At 42.1% G+C, this 23270-nt stretch overlaps 1 protein-coding gene across 2 annotated transcripts in view; it reads left to right on the top strand.

Moving 5' to 3' along the window:
- SH3RF1 (SH3 domain containing ring finger 1) overlaps positions 1–23270 on the top strand; it is a 208915-nt gene that overhangs the window by 153167 nt on the left and 32478 nt on the right. For both annotated transcript variants that reach the window (XM_049864825.1, XM_049864826.1), the window contains exons 5-6: positions 5920–6222; positions 15574–15684. In XM_049864825.1, coding sequence (XP_049720782.1) covers positions 5920–6222; positions 15574–15684 — 414 coding nt within the window. The remainder of the gene's footprint in view (positions 1–5919; positions 6223–15573; positions 15685–23270) is intronic.

Raw genomic sequence — 23270 nt, 5'->3', positions numbered from 1 at the left:
TGTTACTTCCTAATAGTCTATACTATTTATTTCCTTTTTTAAAAACAATAAACATATATTACTTTTATAATAAAAATTTTAAAGTCTTTATCTTTCTTTTATTGCAAAATTACTATGTTCAGGACACTCTAGTGGGTTGTGAATTAGACTTCTCTTCATACCTACTATTTATGTTCTCTAGTGCTCAAGGGAAACCCTGTTGGTGTAGCAGTTAAGAGCTAGAGCTGCTAACCAAAAGGTTGGCAATTTGAATCCACCAGGTGCTCCTTGGAAACTCTATAGGACAGCTCTACTCTGTCCTATAGGGTAGCTATGAGTCGGAATCGACTCGACAGCAATGGGTTTGAGTTTTTTTTCGTTTCATGCTCAAAAGCTGGAGTCGCAATCATCTCTTGTAAAGCTTCATATAAAATAGTGAATATTCAACTCTGCTGTCATTAAAAAAAGACATTTTCTGCATAAAAAAAAAATGAATTCCTCTTTTAAAAAGGCCTTATTTTCTTTAACACTGAGAGCAACATGCACACACAAAAAATTATTTTGATATTTCTTAAGCTGTCTTGTTATTTTTTGGTCAGTATTTCCTCTCTGATGTTTATTTATGCTTCTGATAATCCTCAAAAACTAGTTCTTTGTAAGTTTGAAGGCTTTCCCCACAATGAATGCTTTTAATGGTTGATGGATTCCTTTAGGTCCTGTTTTTAGCTCCAGTACACTGAATTTTACCTTTTATTTGACCTAAGTCTTGTCAAATGTTCCATAGCAAATGCACAGAAGAAGGTATTTTAGGATACAAATTTATTTTGCAGCTGATGAGCGTACTCCTAAACTTAAAGGTCATGGTTAGATAAATGTCACGAAAGGCCCACACTGTCGAGCTCAAACAAACATTCATAAATGAACTTTATCAAAATTCCATTAAAAGCTGTCAGATCCTTACTTTCCTATTGTTCCTGAAGGTTAACTTCCAACAAAAGGCTGTTTAAGTTTCTGCTTGATTTCATTAATGCCCCTACCAAATAGTCTTAACTTTATTATTTTCTCTGGCAACTATAAAGGAAGCAAGAAGGAGTAGTAGTTAATACTGACCTCTGCTGCTGTTGTTATTGTTGTTAGGTGCTGTCGAGTCGGTTCCGACTCACAGCAACACTATGCACAACAGAACAAAACACTGCCCGGTCCTGCGCCATCCTTGCAATCGTTGTTATGCTTGAGCTCATTGTTGCAGCCACTGTGTCAGCCCACCTCGTTAAGGGTCTTCCTCTTTCCTGCTGACCCTGTACTCTGCCAAGCATGATGTCCTTCTCCAGAGACTGATCCCTCCTGACAACATGTTCAAAGCATGTAAGACACAGTCTTGCCATCCTTTCCTCTAAGGAGCATTCTGGCCACACTTCTTCCAAGGCAGATTTGTTCGTTCTTTTGGCAATCCATGGTATACTCGATATTCTTTGCCAACACCAGAATTGTGGTGTTGTTGACCTCTGCTACTTACAGAAAACACCTAAAGTAATTTTAAAGTAGATAGCATCTTGCTAGCAAATGTAACAGTCGATGCATAAAAATGAAATGCAAGAAAAATATACTAGGCTATTTAGAGGAATAGAAATGAAAAAAATGAACCATGTCTGTTTAAAGTGAGCTTATGCATTATATACTGGAGAGCTAAAAGAGGCATAAAGATCGTGGCCTCCAACTTCCTCTTTTTACAGATGAAGAAGCTGTGATCATGAGAGGTAAAATGTCTTCTTCTGGGTCACAGAGTTAGTTAATGGTTGTGTTAGGGCGATCACTATGGTCTTCTGTCTGCCACTTTGCCTGGTTCCACCACACTGTGATGTGTCCACCTGCATACCTATGCTTTCTGTGTATAGCCTCTACTTTTCTAAACATACACTCACCTTATGGCCCAGCAGTCCCACTCCTGGGGACATACCCAATATCCAGATGAGAGCTCATGCACAAGACTGTTCATAGAAGCATTTCTGTTAATAGCAAAGTCTAAAGGAAGGAAGGGAGGGAGGAAGGAAGACCCAAATGTCAGTCAACAATCCAAACCTACCAAACCCACTGTCGTCGAGTCGATTCTGACTCATAGTGACCCTATAGGACAGAGTAGAACTGCCCCATAGAGTTTCCAAGGAGCACCTGGCAGATTCGAACTGGTCACCCTTTGGTTAGCAGCTGTAGTGCTTAACCATTACGCCACCAGGGTTTCCCAGTCAACAATAGAATGGATAAATAAATTGTGATATATTCGCATAATGGAACATTCCACAGCAATTAAAAAGAAAGAACGACAGATTCATGAAGCAATATGGATACTTGTACTGAGCATAAGAAGCCAGGCGTAAGACATTATGGAGAGCACTTGTGTTTTTTACGTCTGTTTCTCAGCTATTTAAGGGCAGGGACCATTTCTTTGCATCCATAGATTTTCTAGCACATTATCTAGTGCATAATTGGTGTTCAGTGTATATCAGACATGGAAAAAGACACGAAGGAAGTACCAATGTGGAAAACAGCAGGAAATACAGGGAACAATACTTGGATTCTCTGATGTTTATACCAGAGCACAGCATATCAAAACCTAAATTAGTAACACACTATAAACTGTAACTGACATTTGGTTAGATATGACCATGACCATGATGGTGATATTTCAGAACATTTTTAAATAGATACAGCCAGTGGAGCCTGTCATTTGATCCCTGAATTAATTAAGCCATGATATCAAGTAGAATTGATAGCTCTCTCTATTCATTTCTCTGGTGCCTTTGGGGAGGAAGTCCTCTCCTTCCCCTACTTCTTAATCAGTGGAGCAGGAGTGCTGAATTGATGGGTCAGATTTCAGGACACTTATCGGGTCATGTTTTTGAAGATTGGAGCCTTGGGATCTCAATGAGCTAACACTGTGTCTTAGTCACCTAGTACTGATGTAACAGAAATACCACAACTGGATGGCTTTAACAAACAAATTTATTCTGTCACAGTCTAGTAGGCTAGAAGTCCAAATTCAGGGTGTGAGCTCCAGAGGAAGGCTTTCTCTCTGTCAGCTCTGGAAGAAGGTCCTTGTCATCAATCTTCCCCTGGACTAGGAGCTTCTCAGCAGGGTCCAAAGCACTGCTTTCTTGGTGATATGAGGTCCTCATGTCTCTCTGCTTGCTTCTCCCTTTCATATCTCAAAAGAGATTGGCTTAAGACACAATCTAATCTTGTAGATCTCATCAACATAACTGCCTTTAATCCATCTCATTAACATCATAGTGATAGGATTTACAACACACAGGAAAATCACATCAGATAACAAAATCGTGGACAATCACAGACTACTGGGAATCATGGCCTAGTCGAGTTGATACACATGTTTTGGGGGCATACAATTCAAACCGTGACCCACTGGAAGAAGGCATTCTCTGTCTCCTTGTCCTCTGGCATTGCTGGGTGTGCCATCCTGGCATCTCATTCAGGTGATAAGTAAGTGTTGGGGAAATGGAGTGGCTCTTCTACCTGCTTTGATTCCAGACTACTTAGGGCCACCTGTGTAGGAAAGAGGACCCTGCCACCCCATAGTTCACTACAGTTTATCAGAACGCTACACTGAGGTTTGGGACACCCCTACCATAATAGTAAAATATACTTTGCTTCCTTTGTGTATTCAGTTCTCTTGGGGACCCTCTAGGAAGTAGGATGGCTAGACCATGGGAGGATTTGTAAATTGCAGCTCTCCTGGCCAGAACCATATGATGTTCTAATAAAGCCACGCTTTAGTAGCACCGTGTTCCTTCATCCCTGAACATATACCACAAGAAGTCCTTAGGATCCTTTGTTTCCTCACCATTGGTACTTAAGGCAGTCATAGGTGTTATTGTAGCTTGTGGCATTGCTGCTTGTTATTCTTGAAAGTTTATCACATGTAGAAACCTTGAAATCTGAAGAGAATATTTCCTTCTTGAAAAAGATTTACTCTGCTAATGATAGACCAGACAGACCAGCTAAATTCTAGTCCCTGGGAAGCCTCAGGAATAAATTGTCAGTCAATTTGCAATTGTCTTTAGAAGCACTGGCCACTGAGCTGCAATTAACAAACACAGTTTTGTGAGAAGTCAAAGCAACTTGATTTTGTTAAGTATTGACTGACAGGATTTCCATTCTTCTGGTGGGATGTTCTCATCAACAAGGTGGTAAGACATGGTCATAACCACTTAAACCCAAACCAAACCCACTGCTGTCCAGTCGATTCCGACTCATAGCGACCCTGTGGGACAGAGTAGACCTGCCCCATTAGGGTTTCCAAGGCTGTAATCTTTATCGAAGCAAACTTCCACATCTTTCTCCCTTGGAGAGGCTGGTAGGTTCAAACCATCAACCTTTCAGTTAGTAGCCAAGCTCCTTAAACCACTGCACCACCAGGGCTCCTCTTAAACCGCTTCGGTGGGTGGAAAATAACATTTGATGATGTTATTTTATAAAAAGGCATTTATGAAGTTCTGAGCATGTAATGCTCAAATGGGAAAATCCTTCGTTTATTATGGACGCAGATCCTGAGTATCACCTAAAAATGTTTCTTTTTCATCATACTATTGGTTTTGTTTTCATGAGAGGTTAAAATACGTGCTCAGTGTTTTCTCATTATTATAATATCTAGACAAGCTAATATGCAGCTTGTTAGCAGTGAAGTTTGAGGAAATGTTTTATTTTTCCTCAGGTAAAACAAAAAACTTGTGTTTTTTTTCTTGCTGATATTATCAGCCCAGTGTGTAGCTTTTGACCCCTTGCTTTACACTGAAGACAACTTTTGAAACAGACTAAATTAACTTACCAACAGGACTTGAATTTCCTGTCTTACTCTGTTATAATTTAAAATTTGAGCATATATGACAATAACTGGCACAGTGATGTGGTAAAAAATGTATCAGGAATTTCTACCCATTTTTTGGTGAAGTTCCCTGGAAATACATGGAGGCAGGAGATTAGTTTACATAAAAATGCATGAGTTACCATTTAATGACTTCCTTCTTTGTTTTCCAAATCCAGAATTTGCCCTCTCCATGTTTTGTTGTGTTTTGAAAAGATACTTGGTCATTATTGGGGAACATTGTGTGTTCAGTCAGGAAGATAATAATACCCTTTTGATTGCCTGGTCTTCACACTAATTTACATCTGTGAACTGAAATAAATCTTTGTTTGCAACTGGAAAATTTTTAAATTAGACATCCTGAGAATTTTTGGATTTTTTTTTTTTTTTTTTAATCTTTCCAGTCTTGCGTTAGAGGATATTGGTGGTTCAGTGGGAGAATTCTCACCTTCTGTGTGGAAGACCTGGGTTCTCTTCCTGGCCAGGGCACCTCATGCGCACGCACCACCTGTCTGTCCGCGGAGGCTTGTGTGTTGGTATGATGCTGAACAGGTTTCATCAGAGCTTGCAAACTAAGTCAGGCTAGGAAGAAAGGCCTGGCAATCTACTTTCAGCCAATCAAAACCCTGTGGATCACAATTGTTCAGTCTGCGAACGATCATGGGGACGGTGCAGGCCTGAGCAGCTGTATGTTCCCTTGTGCATGGGGCCACTGTAGGTCGGGGGTGAACTCTACAGCAGCTAACCACAACAACAGAGTATTGTATTGGGATTGCATAATCTTGACTTAACATCTACGTGCCACATCCAAAAAACCAAACCAAACCCAGTGCCGCTGAGTCGATTCCGACTCATAGCGACTTGCCACATAGACACCGTGAAATTGCCAGTATTGAAAGAGAAGACCTCTCACAATGAAAAAATAGATTCTTGCATATCAGACCTGAAAGTGGTGACTTTCAATTATAGATACAGAAAAAGATAATGGGATATTGAAAATAAATCTCAGTGAATCTCTGAGTACTGTCTAACCTTTTGCCAACTTGTTGGTTGCTTTGCAGTTTAACTCGGCAGCTAAGCAGCTGATAGAATGGGATAAGCCCCCGGTTCCAGGGGTAGACGCTGGAGAGTGTACCTCAGCAGCAGCCCAGAGCAGCACTGCCCCAAAGCACTCGGACACCAAGAAGAACACCAAAAAGCGGCACTCCTTCACCTCCCTCACCATGGCCAACAAATCCTCCCAGGCGTCTCAGAACCGCCACTCCATGGAGATCAGCCCCCCTGTCCTCATCAGCTCCAGCAACCCCACAGCTGCCGCTCGCATCACTGAACTTTCTGGGCTTTCCTGCAGTGCCCCTTCTCAGGTAAATCATAAAAAGGCATTAAAAAAAAAAAAAAAAAAAAGATTAACCACAAAATGATCTACTCACAAACATATTTTGCTCATTAAACCAAAAAAAAAAACCAAATCGGTTGCTGTTGAGTCGATTCTGACTCAATGCAACCCCACATGTATGAGAATAGGGTTGTTTTTTTTTCTTAATAATTTTTATTGTGCTTTAAGTGAAAGTTTACAAATCAAGTCAGTCTCTCACACAAAAACTTATATACGCCTTGCCACATATTCCCAATTACTCTCCCCGCCATGAGACAGCCCGTTCCCTCCTTCCACTCTCTCTTTTCATGACCATTTTGTCAGCTTCTGAGCCCCTCTACCTTCCCATCTCCCCTCCAGGCAGTAGATGCCAACATAGTCTCAAGTGTCCACCTGAACCAAGTAGCTCACGCCTCACCAGCATCCTTCTCCAACCCGTTGTCCAGTCCAATCCATGTCTGACGAGTTGGCTTCGGAAATGGTTCCTGTCGTGGGCCAACAGAAGGTCAGGGGGCCATGATCACCGGGGTCCTTCTAGTCTCAGTCAGACCATTAAGTCTGGTCTTTTTATGAGAATTTGGGGTCTGCATCCCATTTTCTCCTGCTCCCTCAGGGGTTCTCTGTTGTGCTCCCTGTCAGGGCAGTCATCAGTTGTGGCCGGGCACCATCTAGTTCTTCTGGTCTCAGGAGGATGTAGGTCTCTGGTTCATGTGGCCCTTTCTCTTGGGCTCGTTATTATCTTGTGTTCTTCATTCTCTTTTTTATCCAGGTGGGTTGAGACTCATTGATGCATCTCAGATGGCTGCTTGCCAGCATTTAAAAAGACCCCAGATGCCACTCTTCAAAGTGGGATGCAGAATGTTCTCTTAACAGATTTTATTATGCCAGTTGACTTAGATGTCCCTGAAACCATGGTCTCCAAACCCCTGCCCCTGCTTCGCTGAGCTTAGAAGCATTCAGTTCATTCAGGAAACTTCTTTGGTTTAGTCCAGTTGTGCTGACCTCCACTGTGTTGAGTGTTATCCTTCCCTTCACCTAAAGTAGTTCTTGTCTACAATCTATTTAGTAAATACCCCTCTACCACCCTCCCTCCCTCCCCCTTCTTGTAACCACAAAAGAGTGCGTTCTTCTCGGTTTAAACTGAGAATAGGGTTTTTGATGGCTGATTTTTCAGACGTGGATCTCCAGGCCTTTCTTCCGAGGCATTTCTGGGTAGACGTGAACCTCCAACTTTTCAGATAGCAGTCAGATATATTTGTACCACCCAGGTACTCCTAGCTGAAAAATACTGTTTGCTTTAGCCTTCTGTAGATAGTGGCTTGCCTGGGAAGCAAAAGCTTTTCTTCATTTTGTGGGTAGAAAAATGAAGAAGGAAAAGCCAACCTGAGTATATCCACCCAGAACGACTCAGTCATTTGCAAAGGAAAGCTCAGAACTCATAAAATGAGATAAATAAAATTTGGCCAGTTTCACCAAGCAGTCACTCAATTTTACAGAACGTTCTCACCATGTTGCTTTGGGAAGTCTGCCAGGTAAAACTTCATCTCCGTGCTGGAGCTGCCTTTATCCATGTCACTTACCTTGGTACTTTGGCTTCCTAGTCAGAGTTATAGAGAAAGAAGAGAAAAGACACAAAGAAATGTTTGATTTACATTAGAAATTTGCCTAGCATTTTTTCAAAGCTCATTAGTTTATCAAGGTTTTGGACTGTCTTAAAAATAATAGCTACACATTATTCTTGTGTTCATAAAAATATACATGGTGGCTGAGAACGTTCATTCATTTGGGAAATATTTATTGAGTGTCTGGTGCAGTGGTTAAGAGCTCGGCTGCTAACCAAAAGGTCAGCAGTTCGAATCCACCAGACACTCTTTGGAAACCCTATGGGGCAGTTCTGCTCTGTCCTGTAGGGTCACTGTGAGTCAGAATTGACTTGATGGCAACAGATTTAGTTTTTTCTTTTTTTTTTTGAGGTACTGTGAATACCAAGATAAGTAAAACATGGTCCTTGTGGACTTTTCTCTGTGTGGCCTTCATTCTGGAGTGCAAAATGAGCCTAATTGTTGCCCTGCCTAAGTCACGGGGTTGCTGTAATTACCATATTTTTTCACAAATAGCACACCCACATAAATAAAGTACCCCCCACACATAAAATATTTGGAAATGATGAAATTAAGTAAAACAGCTCTGGCATAACCTGTGTGTTATTTGCATTAAAATACGGTATTTAAGTAGATGATAACTGTATTTCTCTCAATCAGAAGGTTGGAGAGCCTAGTCCACAGCAGCCTGTTACAAACAGGAGAAATGTCTTTCAAATCTCTTGTTTTATTTTTATAATTCATGCAGATTTTATCTTCTACTCCACAATATAGCTGTGCTTTTTAAACTATAAAAATAAAATTTCTCCTAAGAAACACACACACACACGGTCCCAGTCCTCAAGAAGTTTACAGTTTAATAAGTGCCAGTTTGGGACTACAAAATAAAAAAAAAATTAGGATACAGTTTTTGGTGTTCCTTTCTAATTTTATTAAAAATTATCTTTTTTCAGCCTCTATTTGACCCCTGCTCCTATAGATTTATACTGCATGTTGTGAGTTAAAAGCATTCACTTTCTGAATGGGATTGTGGTTCACTGGTGTTTTTAGGTGGTGAGACCACGAAACTTTTGATCTTTTGAGGGAAATAGGACATACACACATACAACACACTATTAGAATATGAGTGTGGTAAGGCAGAGGTCTTTATTTTGTTCACTGATATACCCTGTCTCAGGCTGGGTTCTCTAGAGAAGCAAATTCAGTAAAGAGTATATGTATATATAGAGAAGTTATCTCAAGGAAATGGTTCATGTGGTTGTAGAGGCAGGCAAGTCCCAAGTCCGTGGGTCAGGGTCAGTCAGAAGGCTTCTCCTGACTCACAGCTGCAGGGGCTGATGAACTCAAGGTCAGCAAGTCAGATGGCAGGCCTCTGGCTCACAGGCTGCGGAGGCTGATGAATCCAAGATTGGCAGGCAATTCAGTAGGCAGCACAGCAGGCCGCTGGCTCAGGTCCCAAGAAGCAGAGGTCGCATGATGACGAGCTTGCTGCTGGATTCAGAGCAAGCACGTGAGCTTTGCCAGAATGTCCATATGTATATTGGATGTAGGCCACACCCCTGAAGAAACTCTTCTTACAACTGATTGCCTGATCATGTCATGGTGTATGACTACATCATTACATAACTGCCAATTATGTCATTACATGACTATATCATTACATTACTGCCAAACTACATCATTACATAACTGCCAAACTACTGAGAATCATGGCCCAGCCAAGTTAACGCACAGCCTGAACCATCTCATGTTCCAAAAGGTGACATACAATAAAAAAAAAGAACAATAAATACATGTTGAATGAATGAGTCACTTTAAAAATGGATCACGAGGAGAAGCATGTTATTTTATGTATATCTAATTATACCCCGCTGAAAAACAGACATAGAGTGAGGTAATCTGAAATGGTTCAAAGCTGCAGAATTTTTAATAAGGTTCTGAATAAAGGAGATAGTAACCAATGGCCATTCACAAATAGAACATTGAGTCATTTTGACTCTGTGTTTTTTATTGTACAACCTAGCAGCATTTGCACAATGATGTTTTCTTGAAATGAAAGATAAATAGTCCTGTTCAACTCAGAATAGGAGCAGCTTTAAAAGAACAGCTACTACTTTTGGCAGCAGATAGAAACTAAAAGAGAAAGGAAGATAAACTTAGCCTTCCATCTTTTGAAGAGAATTCAGCATTCAGGTGTGAGCATGTCTCTGTCTGATGCCTCCGCCCCAGAGCTGGGAATGAAGACTATAAAAGTAGAGCTATTTTTGTTTTGGTTTGAGTAGCTTAGGAGACAAAGCGCTTTCTGTATTCCATTTAAACAGTTTCCCCTTCAACTATTCCGCCCCTGTCCCCCGCCCCCTCCTCCATCCCAGCTCGTTCTGTTTTTACTGGTAGTGTGTTGCCTCAGGGAGAAGTTATTCCTAGAAGAGAATGGGAGATGTTTAAAGTGTTGCCTGGCTTCTGTAGCCTAGGTTTACAGAAAACACGACTGATGAGGGTGCTGTGTACATTGGAGGGACCACAGTCTACAGTAAAGCGCTGAGTATGTGTAGCACATGGAACATGCAAACACTGTCCTGACCATGGGGAAGACAGCTCCTGAGACTGCTTAAAATAGGGTTTTCCTTCTCCCCTGCCCAGCAAAGGACCTCTCAGTCCATCTGATTGAGGCCATTGCTGAACGTCTCCAGCTATTGGCCCAAGATCTGTTTTCCTTCATACTTGTGCTCACCTTTACCCTCAACTTTCTGTCTTTTTTTTTTTTTTTTTCCTCCTGTTAGTTGGGATTAGCTTGGGTTGCATCTATTAGAAAGTCCAAAATCAGGAGCCTGAAGAAGTTAGTGTTCATTTTTTTCCAAAATGAAATCCAGATATAGGCAGGTCAGGGCTGGTATGCTAGCTCTAGGAAGTCATGAAGGACCCAGGCCCCTTCCAGCTCACCGCTCTACCGTAGGGGAAGTTTCTCATCCTCGTGTTTCTCTGTGGCAGTTAGTGCTCTTACCATCACAACCAGATTCTAGGCACCAGCGTGGTGAGATAGACAGAAGGGAGCAAAGGGTGCTTTGCCTTCTTTTAAGTGGTTTCCTGAAAGCTGTCACACAGTGTTTCTGCTAACGTGGCATTGGCCCATACTTTACCACATGGCCACATCGGACAGCAAAGGAGGATGGCAGTACGGTCTTTTTCAGGCTGGTCATGTGACAAGCTGCAACCAGGGGCCTCTACTACTAAGGTAGACAGGGAGAGTGGGTATTGGAACCGACTAACTGTCTTTGCCACATCTCCCCCGTACTTTTCTGGGGGATTCTTTACCTTGCTGCTCCATCTTGAGCTAGGTATACAAACCCCTCCAGAAATTCTCCACGTTCTACACTGCTCTGTTCCTGGGTTGCCGTTAACCTGCACTGTCATCCTTAAAGCCTTGTTTCTTCCTTGTTTTGCATGACTGGGTTAGAGCTTTAAATACACCTTACAGACAATGGATCTGAAACTCAGAGACTGAATTGCTTGCCCAAGTTCACACAGTTAGTAAGTTGTGATTCAAGCCCTGGTCTGTCTGATTCTAAAGGCTGCAGTTCTGGTTAAATCCTGATTTATAACATCTTTTTTATTAAAAAGAGAAAATATTATCAAAAAGTAATGCTGTTACATGTGGAGCCTAATTCCCATGAGCTCTGCAGACTATTTTGAGGCCTAAATATGTGATAGAAATGAGTTCATCCCATTAATAATGACAGTGATAATACTAGATGTGTATATGTATTAAATACTTCTGGTGAGACCTCTTTAAAGTGGTAAAAAGCAAAGATGTCACTTCGAGGACTAAGGTGCGCCTGACCCAAGCCATGGTATTTTCAACCACCTCATATACTTGCAAAAGCTGGAGAATGAATAGGAAGACTGAGGAAGAATTGATCCCTTTGAATTATGGTGTTGGCAAAGAATATTGAATAGACCATGGACTTCCAGAAGAACAAACAAATCTGTCTTAGAAGAAGTACAGCCAGAATGCTCCTTAGAAGCAAGGATGGCGAGACTTTGTCTCACATACTTTGGATGTGTTATAGGGGGGACCAGTCCCCAGAGAAGGACATCATACATGATAAAGTAAAGGGTCAGTAGAGGAAGACCCTCAACAAGATGGATTGACACGGTGACTGCAACAGTGGGCTCAAGCATAACGATTGTGAGGATGGCGTAGGACCCGGCAATGTTTCATTCTGTTGTACTTTGGGCTGCTATGGGTTGGAACAGACTTAATGGTACCTAACAACAAGAAGTGAGATCACGAGGCATCCTGAACATCACCATGTGTTCTAGAGCCCCGAGCCAACATTTTACTATGCCCTAGATTCACCTTCCAAGTAAGTGGTATATAACTAAAGTATCATGGGATACTTGTTAGCTGACCCCATAGACAAGTCTTCTCCATTTATTTCGGTGTTTTGTTAATTGCCATTGGCACTTTTAGTATTTCTGAGAAGGGCATGTTTTTCTGGACTTTCTTGCTGTTGTATTTGATGACTCTTGAGTGACTGAACTTTCAGACACATAAACTGAAAGATAACTTATAAGCTGTGCTGACCAGGTGGCTCACCAGAACAGATGTGCACAAATGTCCGTGATTGTCATCTGCCAAAGCACAGGATGGCACAAGCGACGAAGACGTTTTGTCTACTCTTCTGACAACACCCGTGGCGGCCTTTTTTTTTTTTTTTTAACCTCTGCCAGCTGGAGGAGTGATTAATAATATTAAGTGTTTTTGTGGTATTTTGTTATTGCCAGTGGCCTCAGGGGAAGTGAGAAGGCCCGCCCACTCACTTGCCTTGCACTCCCAAGCTCTCCCGTCTCCACGTAGCCCTTTTTATAGAGGAGGCTGAACCAAGTTGCAGTTCTGTGTGAAAAGGATGAGCCCAGGTCCCTATTCGGGATATTTGTCTTGGATGTGCCCCACCTCAGCCGGTAGATTTCTGGTTCCGATCTCCTCTTTAGTCATTCTTTGATGACTTCTGTCTCCTGTTTACTCCTGTGCTAGGAGCAGCCCTGTTATGGATTGAATTGTGCCCCCCAGAATATGTCACCTTGCTTAGTGTATGATTCCCAGTATTGTGCAGTTCTCCACCATTTTGCCATCTGATGTGATTTTCTTATGTGTTGTAAATCCCGCCTCTATAATGTTAATGAGGCAGGATTAAAGGTAGTTATGTTAATGAGGCAGGACTCAATCTACAAGATTAGGTTGTTTTAACCCAATCTCTTTTGAGATATAAAAGAGAAGCAAGCAGAGAGACAAGGGGGACCTCATACCGTTAAGAAAGCAGCACCAGGAGCAGAGCGTGTCCTTTGGACCTGGAGTCCTGCACTGAGAAGCTCCAAGACCAGGGAAAGATTGATGACAAGGACCTTCCTCCAGGGTCGACAGAGGAAGAAAGCCTTCCCCTAGACTTGACACCCTGAATTTGGAGTTCTAGCTTCCTAGACCGTGAAAGAATAAACTTCTGTTTGTTAAAGCCATCCATTTGTGGTATTTCTGTTATAGCAGCACTAGATGACTAAGACAGGCCCTGTGTTAACCTGGTGGTTGCCATGATTCTCCCTGTTCAGTGCTTCACTCCTGTGTCCCTGACCACAGAGACCTGAGAGAGCCTGTGGTCCATTCCTCACTAGGTTCCGGAGATGTGAAGTGACTCATCCAAGACCACGAGCTATTAGTAGCTAGTTAGCCTGCATGTTGCTATGATGCTGAACAGGTTTCAGCAGAGCTTCCGGACTAAGACAGACTAGGAAAAATGGCTGGACAATCTACCTCCAAAAATCAGCCAGTGAAAATCCTGTAGATCTCAATGGTCTTACCTGCAACCAATCATGGGAATAGCACAGGACCAAGCAGCATTTCATTCTCTTGTGCATGGGGTCACCATGAGTCGAGGTCGACTCACCATCAGCTAATAAAAACATCCTGACTCCCAGCTCGGGGCTCTTTCCACTGTCAGAAGCTCCCTTGTTAGAGACACATCTGTCAATAATGACATCATTCTCAGGTATTTGTAGGGTTAGGTCCAGGAAGCTGTATTTCAGTACATTTTTTTCCCCTGTTCCAAATGTTCCTTGGTAATGATGTCCACCCTGACGTGAGCTGCACTGTGCCTTCTAAGAAAGGTTACTTTTGTGTGCTGCCAAGTTGCAGATGTCCTCAGAAGCATGTACATATAAATAGACCCATTGGAGAAAATAAAGGCTATTGAGTTGTATCCTAGAATGAAAACCAGCATGCTTCCCATTAAAAATTGATTGGAAATAGACTTTGGCTCACAGGAGAGACAGAAAATGAGGGTTTAGTGAAAAACTTTTAATGACATCCCCTGAATCTACTTAGGTTCAGTCAATATATGGACTAACAGATACGTGTTTTCCACGGATAACACCAGATTTATGTGTGGAAATGAATTGTACGCTGTCATGCTGATTATCCCTAGCCTTGGCAGAGCCTAACCCAGTGGGAAACTAAAAGTTTCCATCAGGACCTCTGGGAGATAATCTCTGAGCTTTTCTTTGTCCTGATAATCTTTTTCTTAATTTATGGGGATTGAGGAAACTATGCTTGGGATCAAGTTTTTATTACAAAAAGCCTAGCATTTTTGGTGTCTCGTTGTTTCCTTGGGAAAAAAGGTACCAGCCAACAGTACTCCTTCAACAGTGAGTTAAAAAACACCCGTTTGTATAGGAACCCCCACCCCTGCATTTACCGGACCAAGTTACATGCTTTCTGCGTTCTGCAGCTGGACATGAGAAGCAACTTAAGTGAAGTTGATGGAGTAACTGAGCATAGGCAATGAAATGACCTGAATAACTCAATTTCTTTATAGTAAATTAATCTTGGGTTGTATCATGGATAAGACACCTTTGAAAACACCTAATTTGGCTTGACATTGTTCCTTTAAAGGGTTTATAAATAATTGTCTGCTATAGGCATGTCCAGGCAGCTGCATTTTAATTATGTGTCCCCACTGAAAGGTAGAGTCATGAAAAATGATCCTGAAAATAGCAAAATACTTGAAGACTTTAACACAGATTTAACAGAGCAGTAGACAGCTGAGTGCTCAGCCACAACCACCTTGATAGGATCTTCAGGGAAAGCCTTAGCAGGCTGGTTGAGTTCAAGGTTAACCATCTGACAGGTCGCTTTGGTTTCGAGTTCAGGGTAAACCATCTGAAAGGTCAGCTTGGTTTACAGTAGCAGGGGAGGCGGCATGTTTCTGTGAAAGCCAACAGCAGTCGAATTCTGTGTGTAAAACATTGTAGTGACCAATATTTATCATGTGACTCTGCAGCATCTAGCAAAATGCCTCAAACAAATTATGCGGTCAGTAACTTTGAGCTGGAGACCCTCAGTGGTGCAAGTGGTTGACTCACTTGCTGCTAACCAGAAGGTTGGAGGTTCGAGTCCATCCAGAGGCATCTCAGAGGAAAGACTTGGTGATCTACTTGCAAAAATAAAATCAGCCCCCGAAAACCCTATGGAGCACATTTTTACTCAGACATGTGGGATTGCCATGAGTTGGGAGTGACTCAGCAGCAGCTGGTTTAAATTGGGCTTGAATAAACTGAAAGAGACTGTCTTTCCAAAATAGTAGAAGGTACAGATTAAAAAAAAAAAAAATTACGATTTGCCTTCCCGAGAGAAATCTGTTTTGTTAATTGTAGTCTATTTAGTAACTTTTTTCCTTTCGTCTTGGCAGGTTCATATAAGTACCACCGGGTTAATTGTGACCCCACCCCCAAGCAGCCCAGTGACAACTGGCCCTACGTTTACTTTCCCATCAGACGCCCCCTACCAAGCTGCCCTCGGAGTGAGTATAGTTTCCCCCATCTTTATTTCTCTTAGGTATTGAGTCATGTGAACCTGGCACACTCCAGCTCCCAACACCTGCAGCTTACTGTTGATACTTGCTACATGGGGTTGATCTCTATGTTTCATCTGTTATCTCTGTTAATCTTACAAAAAAAATTAGAAAGTCTCTTGCCTGCAGCCTGCAAAATTTTTAATAGTGATGATCTGTGGCCTGAAGCTATTAGAAGAGCTCTGAAAAATACTTTTAATTTTCATTCACATTCAGCCTGATTTTCTGAAGGGCTAGCCTTTATATCTTTTGAGTTTTTTTATCCTGGTTATTTCTTACAAAGACACATCTATAGAAATGCTGAGGAAACTGGTGTCCCAGAGGCTAAATGGTTTGCGTTGGCTCGCGCGATAGCTTGATACCAAATCTCTACATTTAGGATTCATCCTTCAGCTGCTGGTTTTCGTCTGTATAGCCCACAGCTGTGGCTGCCGAGCTATACCTGCAGTGTTGGAAGACTTCCTCACGTTATTTTGTTGATTTTCCTTCTGAAAACATGGCATCCTACAGATAGAGTTTAAACACTAATTGTTTCAAAACATCCTAAAGGGGGAAATTAATGAAGGGTATTAGGACATCCAAGGGAAATAAATACAAAAAATAAACACTAAGGACAGAAAATTAAAAGGGAAGAAATAAGCAAATGCAAGCTGTCTTAGTCATCTAGTGGTGCTGTAACAGAAATACCACAAATGGGTGGCTTTAACAAAGAGAATTTTATTCTCTCACAGTCCAGTAGGCTAGAAGTCTGAATTCAGGGCGTCAGCTCTAGGGGAAGGCTTTCTTCTCTCTGTTGACTCTGGAGAAAGGTCCTTGTCATCAGTCTTTCCTTGGTCGAGGGGCATCTCAGCGCAGGAACCTCATGTCCAAGGGACACACTGTGCTCCAGGCACTATTCTTGGTGGTGTGATGTCCCCATGACTCTCTGCTCACTTCTTTTATATCTCAAAAGAGATTGGCTTATGACACTACCTAATCTTATACACCTCATCAGTATAATTGCCGCTAATCTGTCTTGTTACATCATCGTGATAGGATTTACAACATATAGGGAGATCACATCAAAAGATAAAATGGTAGACAACCATACAAGCATACGAGAGAATCATGACCTAGCCAAGTTGACAGATATTTTGGGGGGACACAGTTCACAACCCTAGGAAGCAGAAACACAATAGTTTGATTTCCTATTTTTAAAATTGTAGGCAATAAACTTCAAGGAACCATGGTTGTGAGACATCTCTCATCTAGGCTAGTGCCTTGGCTTCTATACTCTTAGACTGTTTCTCTCAGCACTGAGCTGAGTGAGGATAGAAAAGATGATTAGATGAGAACACCCCCACACCTGCGCCACATTGCATTGCCCCACCTCAACTTTGTAAATTGTTTTTCAGGGTATCACCTGATTATAATCACTCCACCACCTGTGATTTTGTCGAGCTGTGGTGGCTTGCATGTTGCTCTGATGGTGGAAACCACAGGTATTTGAAATATCAGCAGGGTCACCCATGGGGAACATGGTTTCAGAAGAGCTTCCAAACTAGGAAGAAAAGCCTGGTGATCTACTTCCAAAATTAGCCATTGAAAATCCTATGGATCACAAGAGAATATTGTTCAGTATAATGCTGAAGGACAGGTCCCCTAAGTTGGAAGCCACTCAAAATACACAGTGGCCACAATAATGAACTTGAGCATACCAACGATCATGAAGATAGGGCAGGATCAGGCAGTGTTTCATTCTTTTGACCCTGAGGTTGTCATGAGTAAGAACCGACTTGAAGACAACTAAGAACAATAACATGATGCCTTCAGAGAAAAATAGTGCTACCCAATGATAGGGGCACAAGTCTGTGATGTGGCCTTGGAAAGTTCCTAAGCCTCAGAGTCCCTACCTGTAGAACAAGTCTGATAGTGACTACTTTGGAGAGTTAGCGCCATGCCTAGACCATAGAAAGGGGCGACTGTTATCGATCGCGTTGGTGGCCTCTACTGAGGATTGTCACAAGGTGGGCCTGTGACATGTGTCCCTAGTTTTACTCTAAGGATGCCTTGGAGGCCCTGATCATTTTGTTTGGTTTTCTCTGCTCTCTGTACCAAGAATCGTGAAGCTTCTAAGCAGCTGGTTTGGTTTTTGGTTGTGGGTTTTTATATACGTTGTAAAGATTATGTTTCCTTCTGCTAGAACGCTTAAGCCAGATTTATAGCCCCCCACCCCCGCTGCAGCTAGGACCTCACAACATATTAGTGAAAAATGTTGATTTCGTCTAGTTTTGTTGTCCTTGTTTTCCTTTTGCCTCATTTTCTTCTTTTATATTTATTTTGTCTTGATGCATCCTAAACAAAGTTGAGAGCTGACTTTGAAACCAAGTGGGATATAAATAAATGCAGAGTTACTACCTAGCCCGACGGAGTGACACTTTTGATAGAGTTAAGCATGTTCTTGTATTTAAATGGAAGTTAATAATGTCCTGGTTAGAGGTTAAATTTTCTTGTGTGTTCCCAGAACTATCACAGCTTCCCTGGTAGGACAGCTGTTTGGTGAAGGAGGAGAGGTTGTACCTCAGTTCCTCTGGCGGGTAGATGAAGTTCAATGAACTTTTATTGAAATGTGGTTTCCACGAGATTCTGTACGCCTCGGGTGTTTTGGCCAAAGCTGAGCTCTGTAATCGTCCTGCCCTCACATCTCCAGGGAATGCTCTCCTCTCCTCCCTTCCCTTCCCACCCCAATACCTACACACAGCCAGTTGGTATTTTCATTTCCAGATGACTACCTCACATGGACAAATTCTAACCTGATTTCTTAAGGGGAAAAAAAAAGACTCACTTTTCTGACCTTAGAGAAATTAATTAGTGAAAAAGACGTTAGGCTGGCTGAGCTTCAGTCCTTGCGGGCTGAAAAAATTTCAATATAGTGAAATGGCCAGTTGCTCTGATTTGTCGGCTCACTCTAGAGCAAATCAATGGGACAGGTCACAACAGAGCATGAATACGCAAAAAATAATGTACATTCAATCATTTTATCCTAGGATTATATAAGGAAGCCTGCACGTTAAACAATAAGAGGTTTATTAAACAGTATGTCTACTATGCCAGTTCCATTTAATGAGAAATTAATTATGAACAGACCTGTCTGTCATCCTCTGGAGAGGTCTAGATCCCAGAGTCCCTGGTAGGTTGGCGGAAATGTTTTAGATTTAATATGTTAGGTTTAAGTGGCAAAACCTCAGTAGTGTGTGCCCTCTGCATCTCACATTAATTGCAGCAAGTGTTCTATTTAAAATTTGAAACACTTCCCAAGGCTTTGAGCACGATCACAGCAATAGGCTGCAGCTTTGCAGAAAAGAAGCCATGCTTTTCCTGATGTCGGTAGGTAATAAATGCCACCACTAGAATAAAACCAAAAAGACTAAACCCATTGCCGTCGAGTCAATTCCAACTCATAGCGACCCTATAGGACAGAGTAGAACTGCCCCATAGAGTTCCCAAGGAGCGCCTGGTGGATTTGAACTGCCGACCTTTAATCAGCATGCGTTAGCTCTTCACCACCAGGGTTTCCACCACTAGAATAAGAAATGAAAATTATTTTCTAGTATTTTTTTCATCAATTGAGACTTTCTCATCTTTTGTGCAGAATGAAGTTATCAGCACAGTGTTCTGTACATTTCACGTGTAACAGTTAAAATGTTAGGTATCTACCATTACAAACAAAGCTGGTATTATGCCTAACTTGGCCATCAAACTGTTAATAGTTGTATTTTCTTTCCAATAATTTTGTGGGGAGAGGAGGTGAAAATCTTAGTCTCGTGTCTTCTGCAGAATGACAGGAGAAATTTGGAGCTAGGCAATTAATGCCCCCTAATTTTAATCAGACAGGTTTTTTTTTAATCAGACAGATGATTAGTAATCCCTGATCTGTACCAGCTGAGAGGTGTTGAGTTGCAGGGTGTCACAAGGTAGCCAGGTCAGTAAGGCCAGGTGCAGCCCACAGACAACTTATAAATGGATGCCTTCTAAATATTTATAACCTAATTTGTGTGAATCTAAAAATATATGTATATAAACACACACACATACATACGTATAGAATATGTATATGTGTATGTTTAAAGAAATAATTAAACGATGTCAGGTTCTCAGGATATCTAGTATATTTAGCTCATTGTAGCCCACTTGGAGGTTTGGAGAACTTGTTGCTGTTGGTAGGATCAGGGAAGAGCTCTGGAAGCATGGAGATAGGAACACCAACTTTGGTAGTTTGAGAGGTGGAAGTAGCATCTTTGGAATTGGCAGGAGTTCTAAAAATTGTGGCACTGAGTGAGATATGGCAAAGACGTCCACAGTGTAACACCACAGACGCCAAAGTCTCAGGAACCTAGACTTCTTGGTCCACATCAGATGGTTCCAAGCGGGAGGTGGGAGCACAGAACGTTTGTTCATGCATTTATTCACTCATGAAACCTTTATTGAGGATCTGTTCTCTCTGGCTGAAAACTGCTGTTCTTGTCGTTGGTGGCCACCAAATGGTTTCCACTCATGGCGACCCACCGTGCGCAGAGTAGAAATGCTCCGTAGGGTTTTCAAGGCTGGGACCTGTCACCAAGTCTTTCTTCTGAGGCGCCTCTGAGGGGGTTTGAACCACCAGCCTTTCAGCCAGTAGTCAACTGTTTAACTGTTTCCTTCACCCAGGGACTCCTGGTTGCAATGCGAGGTTCCAGCAATACAAAGAAAAGTGCCTGCTATGCTCCAGGGCACTGGAAAGGCAGCTTACATAAATAATTTCCTATTATTAACTCCATCTTACAGATAGATAGACCTTATATCATTTACACAAAGTCAATTACTAGTTTAGCATCTCCCTACTTTCTTACAAATCCAAATGTAAAACAATAAACCTAAGATTATAAAAGAAATTTCGTTCCTAGAGAGATTTTTAAAAATTACATCTTCCTTTTTACACATCGACGGCACTGGGTTTTACACATAAGCTTCTAAACATCTACATACACACCCATGGAGTTGTGGATTCAGCAAACCATGAATCGGAAGTATTCGGGGGGAGAGGAAACAGACTTTTTTCTTGTCATGATTCCCTAAGCAATACAGTATAACAGCTATTTACATAGCATTTACGTTGTATTAGGTATTATAAGTAACCTAGAGATGATTTGGAAACCCTGGTGGCGTAGTGGTTAAGTGCTACGGCTGCTAACCGAAGGGTCAGCAGTTCAGATCCACCCGGTGCTCCTTGGAAATTCTATGGGGCAGTTCTACTCTGTTCTGTAGGGTCGCTATGAGTCGGAATCGACTTGACGGCACGGGGGTTTAGAGATGATTTAAAGTATACGGGAGGATGTGCGTCGGTTATGTGCAAATAATACACCATTTTTTGTAATGGACTTGAGCATCCTTGGGTTTTGGTATCCGAGGGGGGTCCTGGAACCAATCCCCCAGATACTGAGAGAGAACTCTATGTAATATCTGTATTTTCTCTATTTTTTTCTTTTTCTTCACAGCTGTACCCACAATTGACTGACTTAAGTCTAGTGAGCATCCAGTGGCGTGGAAAAACTCACTACTTCCCATCTTTGCCCCAATTTTATTGAGTTCTGACACTTGTCTTTATTACTATTTTTAATCACTAGTATCAACACATCCATTTTTCCACTTCCCACTCATTGTTATGAAAAATGAAGCAAAATGCTTGAATACTTGCAGGAACACTGCTGTACACAGAGGGCAGTGCTGCCATAACTGGGAGCACTGCTGACTTCAGGGAGCATCACATGCTGTAGCTTGGACTGCTTCTTTACCAGCCAGCGTACATATATCTGAGTTCAGGATATAAAAGACCATTTATAGATGGTGATGTATAGTATTAAAAATTCAGCTTGATTGAAGATCAGATTTTGGAAAGAAATGATGAGGGGATTGGGGGCTATTAAATGGTTTTTGTCTGAGGGACCCAGAGATAGCCAAGCCCACCCTACCAGTCACGTTCCCATCTTGTGAGGTGTGTGAGGGAAATGAACACATAAGGGACAGCTGTCAGGAAAAGAGCCCTTTCCTGTTGGTTGAATGTGTGCCCTTGGCCCAAGCTTGAGGCCCAGTAGATCTTATCCCTTACCCTCAGCCAGAGCCAGATCCAGCTGTCTCTGGACTGGTACAGGAAGGCAGCGGGCAGAGAAGAGAGTTCTAGAGAGGAAGATCTCAGGCCCACGTACTCAACCTTACCACCACACCGTTTACAGCAACTGTGGCCTGTCAGTGACCTGGAATCCAGCACCCTTCTGTCCTGGGTCTTCACTGTCACAAAGGGGGAAGCTGAAGACTGCTGTAGGAGGCTGAGCCAGGCTTGGTACCCACATTTTTCTCACCCCAAAGCCCATGCTATTTCTGCAGTGTAAAGGTGCCCCTTACTTCTAGATCAGTGGATCTGGGGAACAGCACCTGGGCATGGCAACGTATTATATTTTACCTTAGCAGGTCACTTGTAAATCCTGTTTTTAAGACAGGCATTGTTTAGAAATAGTCACACCAGTCTCAGACTGTTACCGTGTACTGGTGGCCTGCTTCATAGGCTTGAGTCTATGAAAGCACAAACAGGAAGCACGGTTTTAATGAATATCAGAATAATATCCATTTTGGTGTGTCTCTATTTCTATGGACTGGACCTTAGCTATAGACATTTTGCTTTGGTAACATAGACCTGCTGCATTTCCCTAAAGTTAAACTACAAGTGATAAATGCTTTCCAAGCCCCTGTTAATTTAGCACACAGTATCTAGTGAAAGTGGAGCCCTGGTGGCACAGCAGTTAAGAGCTATGGCTGCTAACCAAAAGGTCGGCAGTTCAAATCCACTAGCCGCGCCTTTGGAAACCCTATGGGACAGCTCTGCTCTGTCCTATTAGGTCACTGTGAGTCAAAATGGACTCGACAGCAACAGGTTTGGTTTTGGTTTCTTTTCTGGTGAAAAGAAGTCCCTGAGTGGCGCAGATGGTTCTATTCCACCCAGGGGTGCCACAGAATAAAGATTTGGTGATCTACTCCCGTAAAGTTTACAGCCATTGAAAACCCTATGGAGCAGTTCTACTCTGATATACATGGGGTCCGCGTGAGTCGGAAGCAACTCAACAGCATCTTTTTTTTTTTTTTTTACACTAGTGAAAATGGCATTTAGTAAAGTATTGAGTTCTAAACAATATTAAGTTAATAAAATATTGTTAACAAAATGTGACATTTCTGCCAGGCCCATGGATATTTTTGCTGCTGATGAGAAGTGCATCTTAGCTTATGGTGCCTGGACTGGCCCAGACTGTGAAATAAGAGGCAGGTCTCCAGGTCAGCTGCGGGTGAATGCAGGGCTGTGGTTTGCTCTGTAGAAATTTCAGGTCTTGCAGGATAGCAGATTGCCTGAAGCACAGTACCCTAGGTGGATTACCTTTTGAACTTCTGTGTCACCAGATTATTTCAGTTTAGTTGTTTATAGAATAACCCACAGTACTTCCTAACCAGTCACAGCCCGGGACTCACCAGAG

This window comes from Elephas maximus, chromosome 21 (genome assembly GCF_024166365.1).
Source record: "Elephas maximus indicus isolate mEleMax1 chromosome 21, mEleMax1 primary haplotype, whole genome shotgun sequence".
NCBI lineage: Eukaryota > Metazoa > Chordata > Mammalia > Proboscidea > Elephantidae > Elephas > Elephas maximus.
This window is presented reverse-complemented; position numbering and strand designations above follow the sequence as displayed.